At 44.0% G+C, this 16670-nt stretch overlaps 1 protein-coding gene and 1 long non-coding RNA gene across 10 annotated transcripts in view; one reads left to right on the top strand and one right to left on the bottom strand.

The window, feature by feature from the left end:
* MARCHF10 (membrane associated ring-CH-type finger 10) overlaps positions 1-16670 on the top strand; it is a 77792-nt gene that overhangs the window by 24589 nt on the left and 36533 nt on the right. For 6 of the 9 annotated variants that reach the window (XR_012059774.1, XR_012059775.1, XM_072939370.1 and 3 more), the window contains exons 4-5: positions 4320-4550; positions 10640-10811. Coding sequence is in view for 7 of the 9 variants with exons in the window: in XM_072939370.1 (XP_072795471.1) it covers positions 4320-4550; positions 10640-10811 (403 nt within the window). In the remaining 2 variants the exon portion in view is untranslated. The remainder of the gene's footprint in view (positions 1-4319; positions 4551-10639; positions 10812-16670) is intronic. The other 3 variants (XM_072939372.1, XM_072939371.1, XM_072939375.1) reach the window with 1 other exon arrangement.
* Positions 3614-16670, bottom strand: part of LOC107033094 (uncharacterized) — a 48610-nt gene continuing 35553 nt past the window's right edge. The window contains exons 6-8 of the long non-coding RNA XR_012059777.1: positions 14621-14714; positions 14267-14352; positions 3614-3854 (exon numbers count right to left, since the gene is read on the bottom strand). This is a non-coding gene — a long non-coding RNA (uncharacterized lncRNA). The remainder of the gene's footprint in view (positions 3855-14266; positions 14353-14620; positions 14715-16670) is intronic.

The raw sequence follows: 16670 nt of genomic DNA, 5'->3' as shown, positions 1-16670 counted from the left end.
ATCAGAAGGCAGGAGGGTGCCCTTCCTGTTCCCATATGCTACTCTCAGACCATTGCTCCCTAGGCTCTGTTGGAAACACCGTCCACTGAGGCTGGTGCTGTTTTATTTCATTAGCCCCTCCCCAGCACCACCCCTGCTGTCTCCTGGCCACTCTCCTTTATTCAGTGAAGAATCTGTCCACCCCACCTCCTGATCTCCAGCCACAATCCCAAATGACTTCAGCATCCACCTGGATGACCCAGCCACACCTTGGCTTCTCAGTTCCCAAGGCATCTTAAGTGCCCCACTACATCCCGCTCTGCACGCCCCACAAGGGCACAGCCAAGACTACATCATCGACCGAAAGGTCTCCATCTCCAAAATCTGCTGATCATCACCAGCCTTCCTCTTCTACCATGACATTTCTTCCTCCTCTCAGGGACCTCTGGTCCACTGGTTCCTCCCCCTTTGCCTTCTCATTGTCTCCTCTGAACCGACTTTCCCTTCCCAAGCAGCCTAGGTTCTGTGCTTGATCTTAATCAAAAGGGAAGTTTCTGGGTTTTCCACACTGCTATGGTGAAATCCTGCCCATCCACCATCCATCTCTGGGCCTAAACCCATGCCACCAGTGACTGCTGGAGAAAAACCACCCACCTTTGAAAAACGGTGTCCCTGGCACAGCCACCAACCTCCTAGTTTCTTTGGTCAACTCTCTCTTCCACTTCAAGCCTCCTTCCCTCTCCCCAGTCTTCAGTCCCTCCTGTCTTCCACCCCAAACCATAGTGGTCCTCAGATGGATGATTCCTCAGCTCCCTGCTGTCCAACCCACCCACCCCCTTCCTCCTGCACCACCCTCCTCTCATTCCCACCCAGTTCCCAACCTGGCCCCCTGCACTCAGGACCCCACCTCCTCACTCTCCTCAGGACCCTTACTCCATCCATCATATCCATCATCCCTTCTGCTCCTGCATCTGCAGCTCTGGACCAGAGCCTTCCCAACAGCATTTAATCGTGATCGAGGTATCCCAGAAAAAACTTCAAGAAAGCAACAGAACAGCCCTTCCTTGATTCCCACATCCCCTCCACATACTTCTCCTTCACAGCCAAAGTTCTCAAAAGAATTATTTACGCTGACTGACTCCACTTCCCCACCTCCTCCTCTCTCCTCAACCCACTCCAATCTGGCTTCCCCACACGTCCTTCCGCAGAAATGGCTCTTCGCCAGATGACTTCCATGTCTCTGAAGCAGGAGGGTCTCTCTCAGTCCTCAGCTTGCCCGCTGGCTCGGCAGCTTTGTCTCACCTGGTTGCTGGATCCTCCTCGAAACAACACGTCCCCTACGAAGCCACATTCTCCTGGCTCCCTCCGCACTCCCTGGAGGCAGCTTCTCCTCCTCCTCCTCCATCCTTGGGCGGCATCCTGGGATCCTTCCAGGCTGGTTCTCTTCTCCCTCTCTCCTGAGGAGGGTTCATCCTGGTTTTGAATCACAGACCTCTGAGGCAGTAACGGTGACCTCCCTGCGTCCTCTTCTTGGAATAGTATTTTCAAATGCATAAAATAAGATGCATAGGATTTCAAAGGAAATCACTTTTACTGAAATAGTCATCAAAGTATTTTCAGAGATCTGTGACTCAGTAATGTACCTGCTGCTTTATTAACACATTAAATAACAAGTGATGGGCATAAAGGGTATTTTGAGACATCTGCAACAAATTTAATGAAATGTGAAAATATCTGTGATTTCCATGGGTGACAAATCACAGGTCCTGCTAATACTACTGTGGTTTGTTGCCTGCATTTATAAATGAAATGAAGGATATGGTTAGACTTCAGCGAGAAGTTAGTGGAAGTAGAGATATAATTTTTTTTCCTCATCCACATTCATGGTCCACCCCAAGAAGCCCTGCTCTGTCCCTTGTCCTCAGGTTATCTGCCCAGGATGTTACTCGCCAATGACTCCCAAATCCCCATTTCCAACCCAAGCTCACTTTTGCTCTCCAGATCTAAATAATGAATGGTTTCCTCAATAATGTCTACTTGGATGTCTCAAACTCAACAGGCACAGAGCTAAAGCTCCCAGCCTGGCCCCTTGCTTGTCCTTTTATTTAGCAACATCCAAATCTGAGGTTTTCCTCCTCTCCATCATATTCATCTCATCACCACATCCCAGCCACGTCCTTATCCTTTTAATCCGTCTGTGTGTTCGCCTCTGCTGTCACCTAGTTAAGATACCGCAGAGGCCTCCTCACAAGTCTTCACACTTTCACTCCTGCCCCAAAGCCCGCTTTCCACACTGCAGGTGGAGTGACGTGCTCAAAGACTCGAGTCAAGAGCAAACTTGAATGACCCAATCCCCATTTTTGGTACAAGCTGAGCATCAAAAAATGTGATGAGATAACTGAATAAAATATATCCTTGAGACCATAGTGATGATGATGATGATAAACTAACAAAGAAAGAAGAAGGTGGGAAAGGAAAGTTCTTTAGAGAAGGCCAGCTACTAATTGTAGGAAAAAAGGACAGAATTAGACAAACTGTTGTTTTGCTGCCCCAATGGAATTATCAATTCAAACAAAGCACACCAAAAGATGCTAAAATCATGGGGTAGAACATGTAATCAATAGGCCACTTTGTGTCAAAGAATCATCCCACAGATTACCTGCTAATTACAAAAGGGGAAAATGTGTTTTCGCATTGGAGAATCTGGCCATCGCCACCATAGCCTATGGACCAAACACCATTGTCAGGTGCTGACGTGATGTTATAAAGAGAGATAACGTATCACCTATAGAATATTCCTACCCAAAATGATTAACCTGAAGCTTATTATAAAGAAGCCATCAAATTCAGAACATGTGACCTGCTAAGAGGGTGGGTCTCTTCCAAACAGTAAAAGTCATGAAAAGGCAAAAAGGGCAGAGAACTAAAGAGACATAATAACTGCATGCAATATGTGTATCTTGATTGGATCACAGATCGAAACAAACAGCTAAAAAGACATTTTTGCTTGTATTGTTTGTTTTTTGAGGGGGAGTAATTAGGTTTCCTCATTGATTTCCGCTTGGAGGAGGTACCGGGAATTGAACCCTTGACCTCTTGCATGTTGAGCATGCGCTCTACCACTTGAGCTATACCCTTTCCCCTAAAATGACATTTTTGGAACAGTTTGAATATGCTCTACATATCAGGTAACGTTATGGACACATTAAATCCTCTTGGGAAAGATAATAGTATTGCGGCTTTGTAGGAGAATGTCTATTTTGATAGGAGATGCATGTCAAAGAATTTAGAGGTAATTATCATGAAGTCTGGTCACTTTGAAATTGTTCAGAAAAAGAATATATATAGCAAAGAGCAAATTGGCAAGGTAAAGGGTAATGGATGTTATTTGTACTGTTCTTTCATCTTCTCTGTAGATTTGAATTTTTTTCAAAAAAAAGTTTTTAAAAAATGAAGTTGAAAAAATTGTAGAAAGGTATCTATTGATGCAAGGTATTGTTAAGCAACAACATGTGTATATGGTACAATTCTATTTTTGTTAAAAAAAAAACCAATATTGAGACAGACGCATAGACATATGTACTAGGGTAATGTTAGCTGCTATAACAAAGGGGCCAAATATGTGATGACTCAATCAAGATACAAGTTTATTTCTTACACCTGTGACGGCCCAGGTGGGCTGAACCCAGTCAGCAGGCAGCTCTCCTCCACTAGGACTTTCAGGGACTCAGGCAGCTCTGTTGTCTTCAACACATGACTTTCCAACTTGTTGCCTTTCCAGCTGAGGTGCAGGGCCAGAGATGATCTCTGAAGCAGACTGCACACATCAGTGCTGCTCCCACTCTAATGGTGAGACTTTGCTCCTGAGGCCACACCTAGTTGCAGGGGAGACAGAGTCATTCAGTCCCAGGTGGGCAGCTGCATCCCAGCTGCAACTCTTCTCACTTGAGAAGGGATTTCAGTGAAAGCTAGTAGGTTTCCATCACAGTTCTTTAAGAAGAGTCTGAAGGAACTCAGAACAAGCTATTTGCAGTTTTTATTTCAAGGTTAATGGGGTTTTGAATGTTGTAAATGTTCTCTCTTTATCTTGGTCTTTATTTTTCCATTATGAACATGCTTTTTTTTTTGGCAATAAGAAAAAGACTGACACTTATAAAAATAAGCCATTGAAACTACAGAAAGATTATTTCTTTGGCAAATATTCTGGATGCTTGGTTTTCTCCTTCTGGAAGAAACATATAAGCTAATCTTCAATACCATATTAAGCATTTTTCTACTCAGAAACCTGTTAGAGCCTATTCTCCATCACATTGACTCTCAATCCTTTGCTTGAATCTCAGAGGCCCCCATGTGACCCCACCATGCCAGCCAGCTTTATTTCTCACCTCTCCTCCCCACATCCTTGGCTCCGGCCACAAGCCTCACTGCCTGAGGATGATGCCACGTTTGCTACTCCATCCATATCTTGGCTCGTGTGCTGCCTCCAGCCTAAGCCGGTTCCTACTGATCCTTCAGATACCAGAAAACACCACCTCCTTCATGAAGCCTCCCTTGACTTCTCACCTTTTTCTGTGAGTTCCTTTGGGATTTAGAATTGGTGCCACCCAATGTATCACCTAATTAAATGTTGTTTTGTATTTTGTTAGTATGGTATACATCACATCTCTCCCACGGTGAGCATCTTTACATGGGGCTGAAGACAGAGTAGGTGCATGTGATGCTTTTCAATAAATTCCCATGTCTTTTGAGGAAGAGCTATTTTCATGGATGACCTCCATCTCATGGCCCAGCCTTTTATGTTCTTCAAATGCTTCCTTCAACTAAAAGGAGACTATGAATTCAAATAAAGGATGAAGGAAAAATACATCATAGCAAAACCACACCTGAAAAATATCCAACTGAAGGTAGTCTCAATGTACTGCTCAACACTACACCTTAGTACTCAAATTTTTTAAATCCAACAATATTTGGTCCACATGCCACTTCCCTCCCCTCTGCCCACCCCCACAGAACTCCATTTCAGAGAACACTACACACCCTTGTCCCCAGAAGCACGGCCACCACCCACGTAAACTGACAGCGATCTCTGCAGCTCACAAGGGATTCACGTGCATTTAAAGGGATACCTAGCAAAGGTCGTAAAACATGTCCTGTTTGCCATTTCGGTAGCTTGCAGTTCTGAGTGTCACTCAGAGGCCCTTCCCGAGTGGGATGGATCATCATCAAGAGGCAAGTCCTGATGGGGAGGGTATAGCCCAGTGGTAGAGCATGTGCTCAGCATGCATGAGGTCCTGGGTTCAATCCCCAGTACTTCCTTTAAAAAAGAACAATAATAAATCTAATTACCTCCCCCCAAAATAAATAAATAAATAAATATTGTACCAAAAAAATTTTAATTAAAAAAGAAGAAAGTCCTACGAACGTCCCCCGTGCCTCTCCTTCAGAGAGCAGACCCAGTAGTGAACAAACGCAATGAAGACTTTAATCATGGACGCCACTGTTGATCTCAGATCAGTGTCTCAGGCTGGGTCATTCCAACACACTGGCATGAGAATCAGAGAAAAGATAGCAGGCAGGAGAGAGTTCTCTACAGAGGTTGTCAGTAGAGACAAGTGCTGGTGAAATGCATGCTCGTGGCAGCCCAGCTAACTCCCAAAAGCTTCCTGTGGCTTTTTTTTTTTTAACCATGCAACACAACCTTTCCTAACACTTTGAACAGGTTTATCTGTTACTGAAACTTCTTGAGCACAAGGGTTTCTACTGCAGACCCTGGTCTAGCCTGGACCCTCCTGGCAGCTGGGTCTTCAGATGGGGTTAAGCAGCAGTTTGATTCAGATGAGTGGTACCTGAATCCAAAAAAAACCCTGAAGGATGACTAATCACTTCTTGGTTGTTCAAGTTTACAATTCTGGTAAGCTCAAAATTGTCCTGAACATGTGAAAAGATTTTGCTACTCTTAGAGTTTTTTCTTTTGTAATGATTACTACTCAATTTTTATTTATTTATTGAAGTATAGTCAGTTTACAATGTTGTATCAATTCCTGGTGTACAGCATAATGTTTCAGTCATACATGTACATACATACATACATAGATTTTCATATTCTTTTTCATTGTAGGTTACAAGATATTGAATGGAGTTTCCTGTGCTATATACAACATAAACTTACTGTTTATCTATTGTATATATACTAGTTAGTATCTGCAAATTTTGAACTCCCAATTTTTCTCTTCTACCCCTTTCCCCACCCCAGTAACCATAAGTTTGTTGTCTATGTCTAAGTCTGTTTGTGGATTTTTTTTTTAAGATTCCACATATAAGGGACATCATATGGTATTTTTCTTTCTCTTTCTGGCTTACTTCACTTAGAATGACGATCTCCAGGTCCATCCACATCGCTGCAAATTTTTTTTGTTAATGGAGGTACTAGAGGTTGAACCTAGGACCTTGGGCATGCTAAGCATGCACTCTACCCCTGAGCTATACCCCTCACCCCCCTCCTAGAGTTTTTTCTAGAAGAGAGAATGTTTAACTGGCTTTGTCATTCAACAGTACTCTGTAGAACATGCTAGCTTTGTATTCCTTGAACATGTAAAGGTGTCCATCCCGCCCAGGGTGCTTTTTAATACAAGCTACCCTCAATTCCCTAAGGTGGTTTTTGTGTTTGAAGCATAATATGCATGTGGACTTTGGGGACAGGACTCTGAAGATATTCATTTGCACCCACAGGCCCTCGCTTGCCCTTCGCGTTTTGTTCCTCTTTTGATTGTCGTGCTTCACGGCCTTGATCAGTCTGTTTCATGATCTGATGAGAATACTTTATTTCCAATGCAGTAAACACAGTCTCTCTTTGACACCAGCCTGACGCTAGTCTTTGCCTCTTTTCTTATTCACAGCAGTCGTGTCCTGATCTTTGCGCTATGTCAGGAGAGCCACTCAGCTCAGCCTGCCCTCACAAGACACAGGGCAAAACTGGGTTTTGGCCACACCAATCAGGATTCAGTAGCGCCCCCTGGGGGCGGGAGGGAAGTGGCGTACCAGTTGAGAACCAGTTCCCCAGGTCTTGGAAATGCACCAGCAGGCAAGAGCTGGAAAATAACTGGGTCTTTGCTGTCCCTGACGACTTTCGTCTCCTTGCTCTTTGGATCATCTCTGCTCATCGTCACCCGATCCTTTCAGATTCAGCATCACTAGGTCCCAATTTAAAAATCTAGTCATTCTCCTCCCAGACATAGAAAAGAAACTTATGGTTGCCAGTGAGGAAGGGGGCAGGTGGGGAGGGATAAATTAGGAGTTTGGGATTAACAGATACACACTACTACATATGAAACAGATAAACAACAAGGACCTACTGTATAACACAGGAAACTATATTCAATATCTTGTAATAACCTATAATGAAAAAGAATCTGAAAAAGAATCGATAGGTAACTGAATCACTTTGCAGTACACCTAAAACTATCACCGCCGTGTAAATCAATTATACTTCAATTAAAAAAAATCTAGTCATTCTCACATCTCTAAGGAAATGTGTCCCACGTCCCAACCCTTGGGTCTCCATCTTCCAGGAGGTCTAACTAGAACCATTATAATGTTTCTAAGTCACTACTTCAGTGCCCAGGGCCATTTACATCCCCTAATGTAAGTCCCTTCTCTTCCCAGTCTGAGTTTTTCTCTGAGCTTTTGAGAGATTCTAGCTCTGGGCAAGGTAATATCTCTCCTTTATTATGAGTGATGCCAAAAGAGCAAGCTGGGGCTCTTTGGAAAATGTTAAGTACAAAAATCGTAATACTCCAGAAAAATATTAATTTTAACAATAACTTCTCTAAGTTAGCGTGGCTTTATTAGGACTTTCTCATCAAATTACCCAGAGAGAACTAAAAGTCTACACGTGTATTATGTAGGGTTTTTTTTCTTTAAATGTTTCAGGCTTTGATTTTGACAGAGCTGGTTTTCTTCCGCTAAGGAAGAGCGATGTGCTATTGCCTCCACCTCCACGTGACATTTCAACTTAGGAACATAAGGGGGAAGAAATGAAAATTGTACTTATTCTTCAAAATCACAAGAGGAAGAGACATAGTTTTAAAATCAGCTTTAAATCAACAATGTAATTATTATTGTTTGATCATCTTTAAATGTTGTTAAATATTTGCCATTAGCGCTTTACTGTCTGAAAGAGAAATTATATCATATTTTCTTAAGACTAGACTAATGTCAGCTGGCTATTTATTTATGTGACTATCATAAATTTTACAGGCTTTGGAAGAAACCAAGAATCCAGTGTAGGATCTGTGCCACCTCTCTGTCCATCTCTCTTTGAAAGAGGTGAAAACCCAATAGAATTTTTCAGTAGGGTTTTTGGTGTAGGTTTCAACAGCAGGTAGTTAACATTCAGTAGTTAGCTGAGCTCCAGAGTCTTAAATCCTACATCTTAGTGCCATAATGAGTTACTACAACTTCTTCCACCCAAGGATCATCCTCCCTGGATAATTTGATGGGCTTTCATAGGAGAGGATAGATTAGAATGACTGAGTACATGAGTGGTCATAAAAAGTTGAAGTGATTTGCTGAAGATAACAATGAAGCAAGAAGGGAAAGACCCAGTAGCACATTCGTAAATATTATAGTTCTTGCCATTGTGGCTTTAGTTTCTAACTGAGAAAACACCCACTTCCGGCTATAATTTCTGGACTCAAGAATGACTCCTAACTGGAAGTAAGATTGATGGAACCAGGAACCAGAGAAGGATGTACTGGGAAGGCAGGTGCACAATTCCATACAAAGTAGGCACAGTTTAATTGGCCAAGCTTTCTTTCACTTTTGGTGCTATGAAAGTATGAAGTATAATGAATGGGTGAAGAGAGGATAAATACATGGCTTAACACCCCACCCAGTAAAGCGTCTCTTCACCAACTCCTCCCAATTCACCACTGCCTGGGGCAAGCAAAGAATTCTAGTGTTGGCTGAGGGTGACGAGGATGGACCCACCAGTAACAGTGGACAGTAACAATTACTGCTCCTGAGGCTGTAACCATGGATATTGGTAGTCTTAGCCCAGAGCATCTTTCCTGCCTTTTAATTGGCTGAAAAATAGATGTGTGAGCCGGCTTCTCCATTCACTAATGTAAGTTGTTCGTGTTGGGCGGTTTGTGGAAGAAATTCTGTCACATGCTCACTGATGCACTTCCTGCCTATGACAATCTGAGGCATCATAATTAAAATTTGCCCACATTTCCTTCTCTGAGAATGGAAAGCCTATCTCGTGTTCAGAAATGACCGGATGTTTCATCGCTGACATTTCAGAATCATCTTCATCTGAGGATGTCTATTAAATTCCAGAATCAAAAGAAAAAAGGGAGAACAACCAACTCATTATGTCTTTTCCTTTTGCCCAACCCTTTATCTGAGGGTGGTCTGTTTTCTGAAGATGTAGGGAGAAACAATAATTATTTGTTTGAAGGCTGTATCCAGGCTCTGAATTACAAAACACAATTTATAACCTCGGAGGATAATGATCTGCCCACCTGTAGATTTGTCCCAACTTCCTTAGAGAAGACTGACAGGTAGGGGACTTTTCCAGAGTTTAGTTTGTCTTATGTTGCACCCCGTAATTCAAAGCTATTCAGAATATTTTCCTGAGTCAGGAGCCCTAAAATGAAAATGCCGCAACTGTCAGCGAGAACGGAGAGCAAGATCGATACAAATTGCCACCACTGGGGAGGTGTGGGGGACACTAATTTAGCACTCTGTGTCTGCAAAGGACTCCGCTTTCAGAGGACTTTCCAGTGCTGGTCTACTGTGCAATGTAGTATTTCGTGCCCCTCCCCCCAGGCAGGAGGGGAGGGAACCTTGTGGTTTTGTTTGTTGTGAAGTACATTATAGCAAATCATATTAACACCAGGATCCAAAACCATAAGGCAGGGCTTAAGTCACCCTTCTAGACCAAGTTTCCTCCAGTCATTTATATTGTTTTCAATCATTTTTTGGATAGGCGTTAAGTATGGCAAAGTATAAAACTACTGAATGCCTGGATAATTTTTATTGCATCTGCAAGGCTGTGTTGAGGTATTCTGACTCTGCACGAGTCATGGTTTGTCCTGACTTATACAGATTTATACTGACTTCTTTATGGAAGACTGACAAGTGGGGGCCTTTTTAAAAGATTAATCTGTCTTATGTTGCACCCAGTAATTCAGAGTATCAAACCGAGGTTTCATTTATTCAGTCCCAACACTCTTATCTAAATTTCCTTTTCATTGTCAAGTGTACAATTAACATAAGGACCATTTTTCCTCCTCCACCCGCAAAGTAGTTCAAAATAACAAATAGCAGCAAGAAGTTTAAAAGCACGGATTGTTTCTCCTACTTTCTCATATGTAGCTTTTCACATGAGCTGTTTATTGGTCATCAAATTACTTAAGGGTCAGGAATTCATTCTTTTCATAATGTTCTACAAAATAGACTCATTAACTTTGCTATTATTTCTAAATTGATACGCCCAGTCCATGAATATCTGTCTGGTGAAAGGGCACACTGAGCTGACAGGATGCTCCGGTGTCATTGCTGAGGGCTTGCTGTATTTGGCCCGTCTCTTTCTCCTCTGCCCAGCAAAGATGACCTATTTAGCCACCAATACTCAGACACCTTTCATTTTCGGTAGAGTTCTGGTGAGGAGGATCCTCTAGCCGAACCAAGATTATCTACCAAGAATTCTGCATGTAAGAGCGATTCCAGACTTCCAGCAATTGACCAAACATCAGTCAAGCAGAAACACAAAAGTACCATGACTCCAAAGAAATCAGAGAAAGCGGGCCCCAGCAAACCCTCTCCAGGTGAGTGGCGGGTTTATTGAAATTCACAAAATCTAAGATCCTGGCATCAGAGATAATGACAACAATCAAATGGGGTGGGGGGATCCCTTGATGACACCTAGTGTTTCCAAGTAGCTAATTCAGGTTTTGGAGGGTTCGATGATGGTACACAAGTGATAAAATGCATTGCAGAGTAGAACCTCAGGTCAAGGAGGTGTGAATTATGCAGAGCAACTGTCTCCACTGCCCACATTTTCCGCCCAGTCACTGGCTTTGTGTGGCCCCAGCCTAGAATGGCTGCTTTTTCATCTTCTTCACCCTTCTGGGGGGATAAAGGCATTTGGCCCCAGGTATCAAGTTTTATGACTCCATCCAGAGCATGAAGAGAAGCTTTCAAAAGCATCTGAATGGCATAATTTACAGCCGAGAAAGAGAGTAATAAAGTCTTCCAATTCTGGGGTTGTCCTCTCCGGGGAAAAAAGGGGGCTTGATAAATCCTCCCCTTTGTGCAATTTGGTAAATAATTCACTCTTTAGCTGCCTTTGAAGGGAAGACCAGTCCTCTGCTTGAGGCAGGAGCAATTTAATAGTATCCAGAAAGGGGATAAATTCAACTGAAAGTTTAGAGTCCCTCGGGCTCATCCACATTAAAGCCAACATCTGTGGGACAAACTTGATTCCTCTGGGAACTGACGTCGGAGTTGGGGTAACTAGGCAGAAAGGTCTGCCTTCTGCTTGCAGTGGAATGGAAATGATCCAAATTAACTGCCGAAGAATTTGTAAATAGCGTGCAATTCATTTAAATCCCAATCACAATGACTCTCTCGTCCTAAATAGCTCCTGTCTGCAACTACCCATCCAGTTAAGTTTTGACGCATTTTTAGACAAGGGCAGCTCTCACTCAGATTAGCCACCCACGCTTTATAGCTTTAATGAAGTTAAAAAAAATTTTTTTTTGACTTCTGAATTGATGTCATTTCAGGCAAAGCCCCAACTTTTTCCTTATTTAATCAAGGGAAAGTATCACCATGGTTAATAACGTCTCTTTTTGAAGACTTTCAGCAGGAATTAGGTTTTTAATTCAGTTGTTTAAGAACGAAATAGGGCAGATAAGATCATTCCCCAAATATTTCAAAATACGTGTTGTAATGTATCAAACTGAGGATGTTTTTAATAGGAAAAAAATGAATTTAAGCTTAAATCATGCAACTCCAGTCACTCGATATAATTTTTAGCCTTTTTGCCAAAACTGGGTAGCCATTCGCATGGTGTGCTTTGCCCTCTGCGGAGGCAGATCATTCAAATGGACAGCTGAGGCCCGCTCCGTGATTTTAGTTTGTCTGATTAATACAACTGTCTTCCCAACCGAGCAGATTCCATATGGAACTTCCAACACCGACAGAAAGGGAGAATTAACTTACTTTGCATTCTATAAAACATCAGATTCAAAGAATGACTAGACTAAAGCACTAAGGTTTAGGCAAGAGAGCCACGTTGGCAGGAAGATACTTATTTCACCAAATGAGGGATGTTCCCTGTGGTAAAAGCTTTTAAAAACCACCAGCTTCAAAAAATAATAAAACAAATCTTAAAACGCCAGCTTTCTCATCATATTCTAGCCCTAGATCCTGTCCACGCCCCACGCAGCCGTGAGCTGGACTGTGGCCCGGCTGTCCAGCCGGTGTAACAGTCTTGGTGATGGATGTCAGTTACGACACAAGCCGAATCAGTCCTACAGCAAATTGGGTTGATCGTGTTAGCTAAAAGCCAAGCCCCAGTGTGTTACGACCCATTCGTTTTGCACGTGTAGTCTCACCCTCAGAGTTCCTTAATTAGCACAGCGAACTGTGAGCCCAGAGACACGGCAAGAATTTAAGCTGACTCTATCCAGGCAAAGTCGTGTCCAATGGTGGTGACAATTGAGAAAATTCAGATAAATACCCGGCTATCATAGAAAAAGAGGATTTGGGACCTGAATTATCTGGACACATTGATTCGGTTCACCAAATAAATTCATAGATTCCTGCTTTTCTTTACCTCTGCAGGGAAATAGTTTCCTAATAGTTTGGGGCCATCCCAAAGTTAGCAGAGTCACCAAAACTTCTTCCCATGTCAGACCTGAGTTCTGTGCAAAACCAAAGCATCAGAACAGTGAGATCCCTTTGCAACATCTGTCTAATAGGCTAACCTTCCATACTGTGTTGTGCCAGACTTTTCCCGAATAAAATAAGACAGCTGAGGGGTATGGCTTGATTTACATTCAAATCTATGCAATGATAATCCATTATAATCCTTATATGTGAACTATCACCTGGAACCCCTAAAACGGCTATTTACAATAGAGAAACCCCCAGTGCCCTCTAATGATAGACATAACCGAGAAGGCATCAGATTTTCATTGTACTTCACACTCTATTAGAATGAATTCACACATTTTAAATTAATTCATATATTCCACGGGGCTGTATCTAGAGCTGGCTTGTGATTGTCCTTGTTGCCTCTCTTTGTGCAGCACTTTTGGGCAAGTGCTTTAGAGTCAAAATGCTTGGATCAGCATCTGGGCCCCGTTTCTCATTTGCTGTGTCCCTTTGTGCAAGGAACTTCTCTGTGCCTCAGTTTCCTCATCTGTAAAACGGCGAAGCTGGGGGGGCAGAACAGGTGCCCCTCTCTGGGATGGCTAGGGGGTTTCAATCATAAAATGTACGCTCAGCCCAACACCACAGCACTCGATACACGATAGCCTTCTAGTATCTTGCACACAAGAGCTGCATTCAGTAGGAAGAATGGACTAGACATATTGCCTCCCTGCCGCCACCACCAGTCTTTTTTCCTTTACCAAGAAAAATCAGACTTGTGTTTTTAAACTCCTAACACAAATGCAGGTACATTTTTTACTACACCCTGAATTTCCAAAGCAAAACACCAAATGGAAAAAGATGAATAATCAGAAAGCATTCACCACCAAGCCAGAGCGTTGCTTTCCCTCCAAAAAGACATGGAAAATTCAGGCAGTGAGTCAGGACCCAGCTGGGTCTGATGTCCAGTTGATTCGGAAATCCTACTTCATGACCAAGGTGAACACTGATGTGGGGGAAGAAACAGGCCTAGCAGAGTTACATACTCATCTTTCATAAGCAGAGGGAGGCTTGGGGATTACGCTTTACCGAAGGCCCAGTCCGTACCCAGGATCTGAGTCCTGTCGACCTGTACGAACCAGTGGGAAGCCCAGCAGACAGCAGGCCTGGTGAGTGCAGGGAGCTATAGCGGCCGCCGACTCCTGGACGCCTGCCTGGTCCCCAAACCCCTCCCAGCCCCTTCCTGACTTGGAGAGACGCCACCTCTCCTTTCCAGGACACGTAGAGGCATCCAAAGGCCATTGTGCTGTGGGGTTCTGGCACCTGGAGCCCTAAAGCACTCTCGACCCCAGTGCCAGGCTCCTGGGACGTGAGTGTGCCCTGTCCTGCCCTTTCTTCTCACCCAGAGCCCGGGCAGAGTCCCCCGAGTTACGTGCCAGGAAAACGGATCTGGATGGAGTCCGGTGAGCCAGCTTCCAAAATCTTGCCCTTTAAAACAAAGCCAAATGTTCTGAAGTTATCCTCGCTTATTACTGAGTTCAGTGTTCGTCATTACCAGACTCAAATTTGTAGGAGCAGCGAAACCTCTTCCGCTTAATAGTGGCTTTATTGTGAAGATGTAAAACTAAGAAAAAGCAGTACATTCAGGTTTTAAAAGATTCACATCTTTTTGCTCTCTTTGGGACCAGGAAATATTTATTTGAAGAGCATCCAGGACAAGAAATTTGAGGGCAAATCCCAAATCTTCATAACTTACCTTGCAAATAAATTCTGTTGAAGATTTTCTCTGCAAGGCTAAGAGTAGTGGTTTCCAGGCAAGTCCACTGGCATCCAACAACTTTCCAAGCTACCTGCCCAAGTTAGAAAACAACCAACATAAGTGGATGCTCCCATATTTATAAAGAGAATCAATTCTCAGTCCATTCTTGGTGATGCTGCTGAGACAGAGGGGCTCGGGGGTGTCACAGAGCCCGGAATTTGAGGTTCTGGCTCCGATCCTGGTCTACCGCTTACTGGCCCTATCAATGTAAATTAGCAACTTCTCCAAACCCAGCTTCCTCTCGAGTAAAATGGAGTTATTACCAACCTCACAGGTAGACAGGAGGACTAAAATTCTGGGTATAGACCAGGCTTTGGGTAAAGGTTAACCCCAGTCCTCCCTCCCTCTGCTGCCTGCTCCCAACACCATATGCTGCCCCCAAGTTAGCATCTTTACAAGAGAATAGCTCAACCAAAGGAATTTTAGTTTGAGATGTGAGAGGCTAAAACCTGATTATAAAATGTTAAACTCTTTGATTATCAATTAAGTCATCAGTTTATCCAGTACCTATGGGATGTCAGCAATACATTCAGCTTCCCCACTGTCTCAGAGTGTATAGTGCAGGGGGCGTGGGTTTTCCCATCCATCACGCATTCATTCAGCACTTTGATATTCATTTACCGCCTGCCTACCAGCCAGGCACTGCATAGGTGCTGGGCGTACAAAAATAAAACCCTCCAGGGGCTCACAGCCTAGTGGGAGGGCAGGACACCAACACACCCTGACCAAGGTAAGTTCTAAGAATTTGTGGGGAGGGCCAAGTCAGGTGAAATCCTGAAGGACAGGGGATGTAGCCAGGAGAGGAAGGTCAGAAAGATATGCCCAGCGGGACGCTCTGAGTGCGCAAAGGCATAGAGGAGACAGCGAGGCAGAGGGGGAAGAGAGAGAGGACAGACAGACCGACATCAAGGAACTACATCAAGGAACTACAAAGAGTCTAGGGCCTTATGCCTCAAGGTGTTCCCAGACTAGGAGCAGAGGCATCACCTGAGAGCCTGTTAGGAATGCAAGAACCTCAGGTCCCAGTCCAGCCTTATGGAATCAGTACTTGCATTTAACAAGATCTCTGCGAGATCTGTATGCACGTTTGAGTTTGAAAAGCTCTGGTTTAGGGTCAGACTACAAATTAGGCAGTGTGGAGTATGAAGTTGACACCCTACAGGTAAGCAAGGACCAGGCCCCCAAGGGCCATGAATGTCACGCTAGAGGCAATGAAGCATCAGATCTAAGTAGGGGAGCGATGCCAGCAGACTGGCAATGTTAAGAGCTGACTGTGTCAAGGAAGGGAGGCTGTCTGGGAGAGTGAGGACTGCCAGACAGAGGCCAGGAGACCAGACAAGCTGTAGCTGCAGTGGACCCAGAGAGAAGTGAGAGGGCCTGGACCCAGAGCAAACACAGAGGCGAGTGGAGAAGAGGGCCTGGGCTAGAGGGATGTTTCAGGAAGTAAACCTGATTTGGTGACTGTTGGGATGGGAATGATGAAAAGGGAGGAATCAAAAAGAACCTGGAGTTCTGGCCCAGAAAACGAGGCCAATGGCGGTTGCCTTTGCCAAGGCTGAGAAAGCAAGAAGAGGGTGGCTCCTGTTCCATGGGTGTTGTCTTTGAGGAACAGCCAGGACAGCCAAGAGATGCTGGAAGCACCTGGGTACCCAGGTCTGCTGCTCAGCAGAGGACTTTCGGCTGCCAGGAGGAAGCCAACGGTCTCCAGTGAGTAAGTGGCTGAACCCACAAGAGTGTCTCCCGTGTGACAGCGGATGGAGTAAGAAGAGGGGGAAATGAAAATAGTTAAAGAAAGACGGGAGAGGACAACTACAGAGACGTGATCCAAGAAGTAGGAACCACTCCAGGAGCCAAGGGAGGCATCTGGAAATGCAGGAGTGGGTAACAGTGTCCGCTCCTGTAGAGGATTCCAGTTTTAGGCCTGATATCCCGCCTCCATCAGTGATGGTTTTCAGCCGGATGGTTACAACGATGGCATCTTAGCACT

Source organism: Vicugna pacos, chromosome 16 (genome assembly GCF_048564905.1).
Source record: "Vicugna pacos chromosome 16, VicPac4, whole genome shotgun sequence".
NCBI lineage: Eukaryota > Metazoa > Chordata > Mammalia > Artiodactyla > Camelidae > Vicugna > Vicugna pacos.
This window is presented reverse-complemented; position numbering and strand designations above follow the sequence as displayed.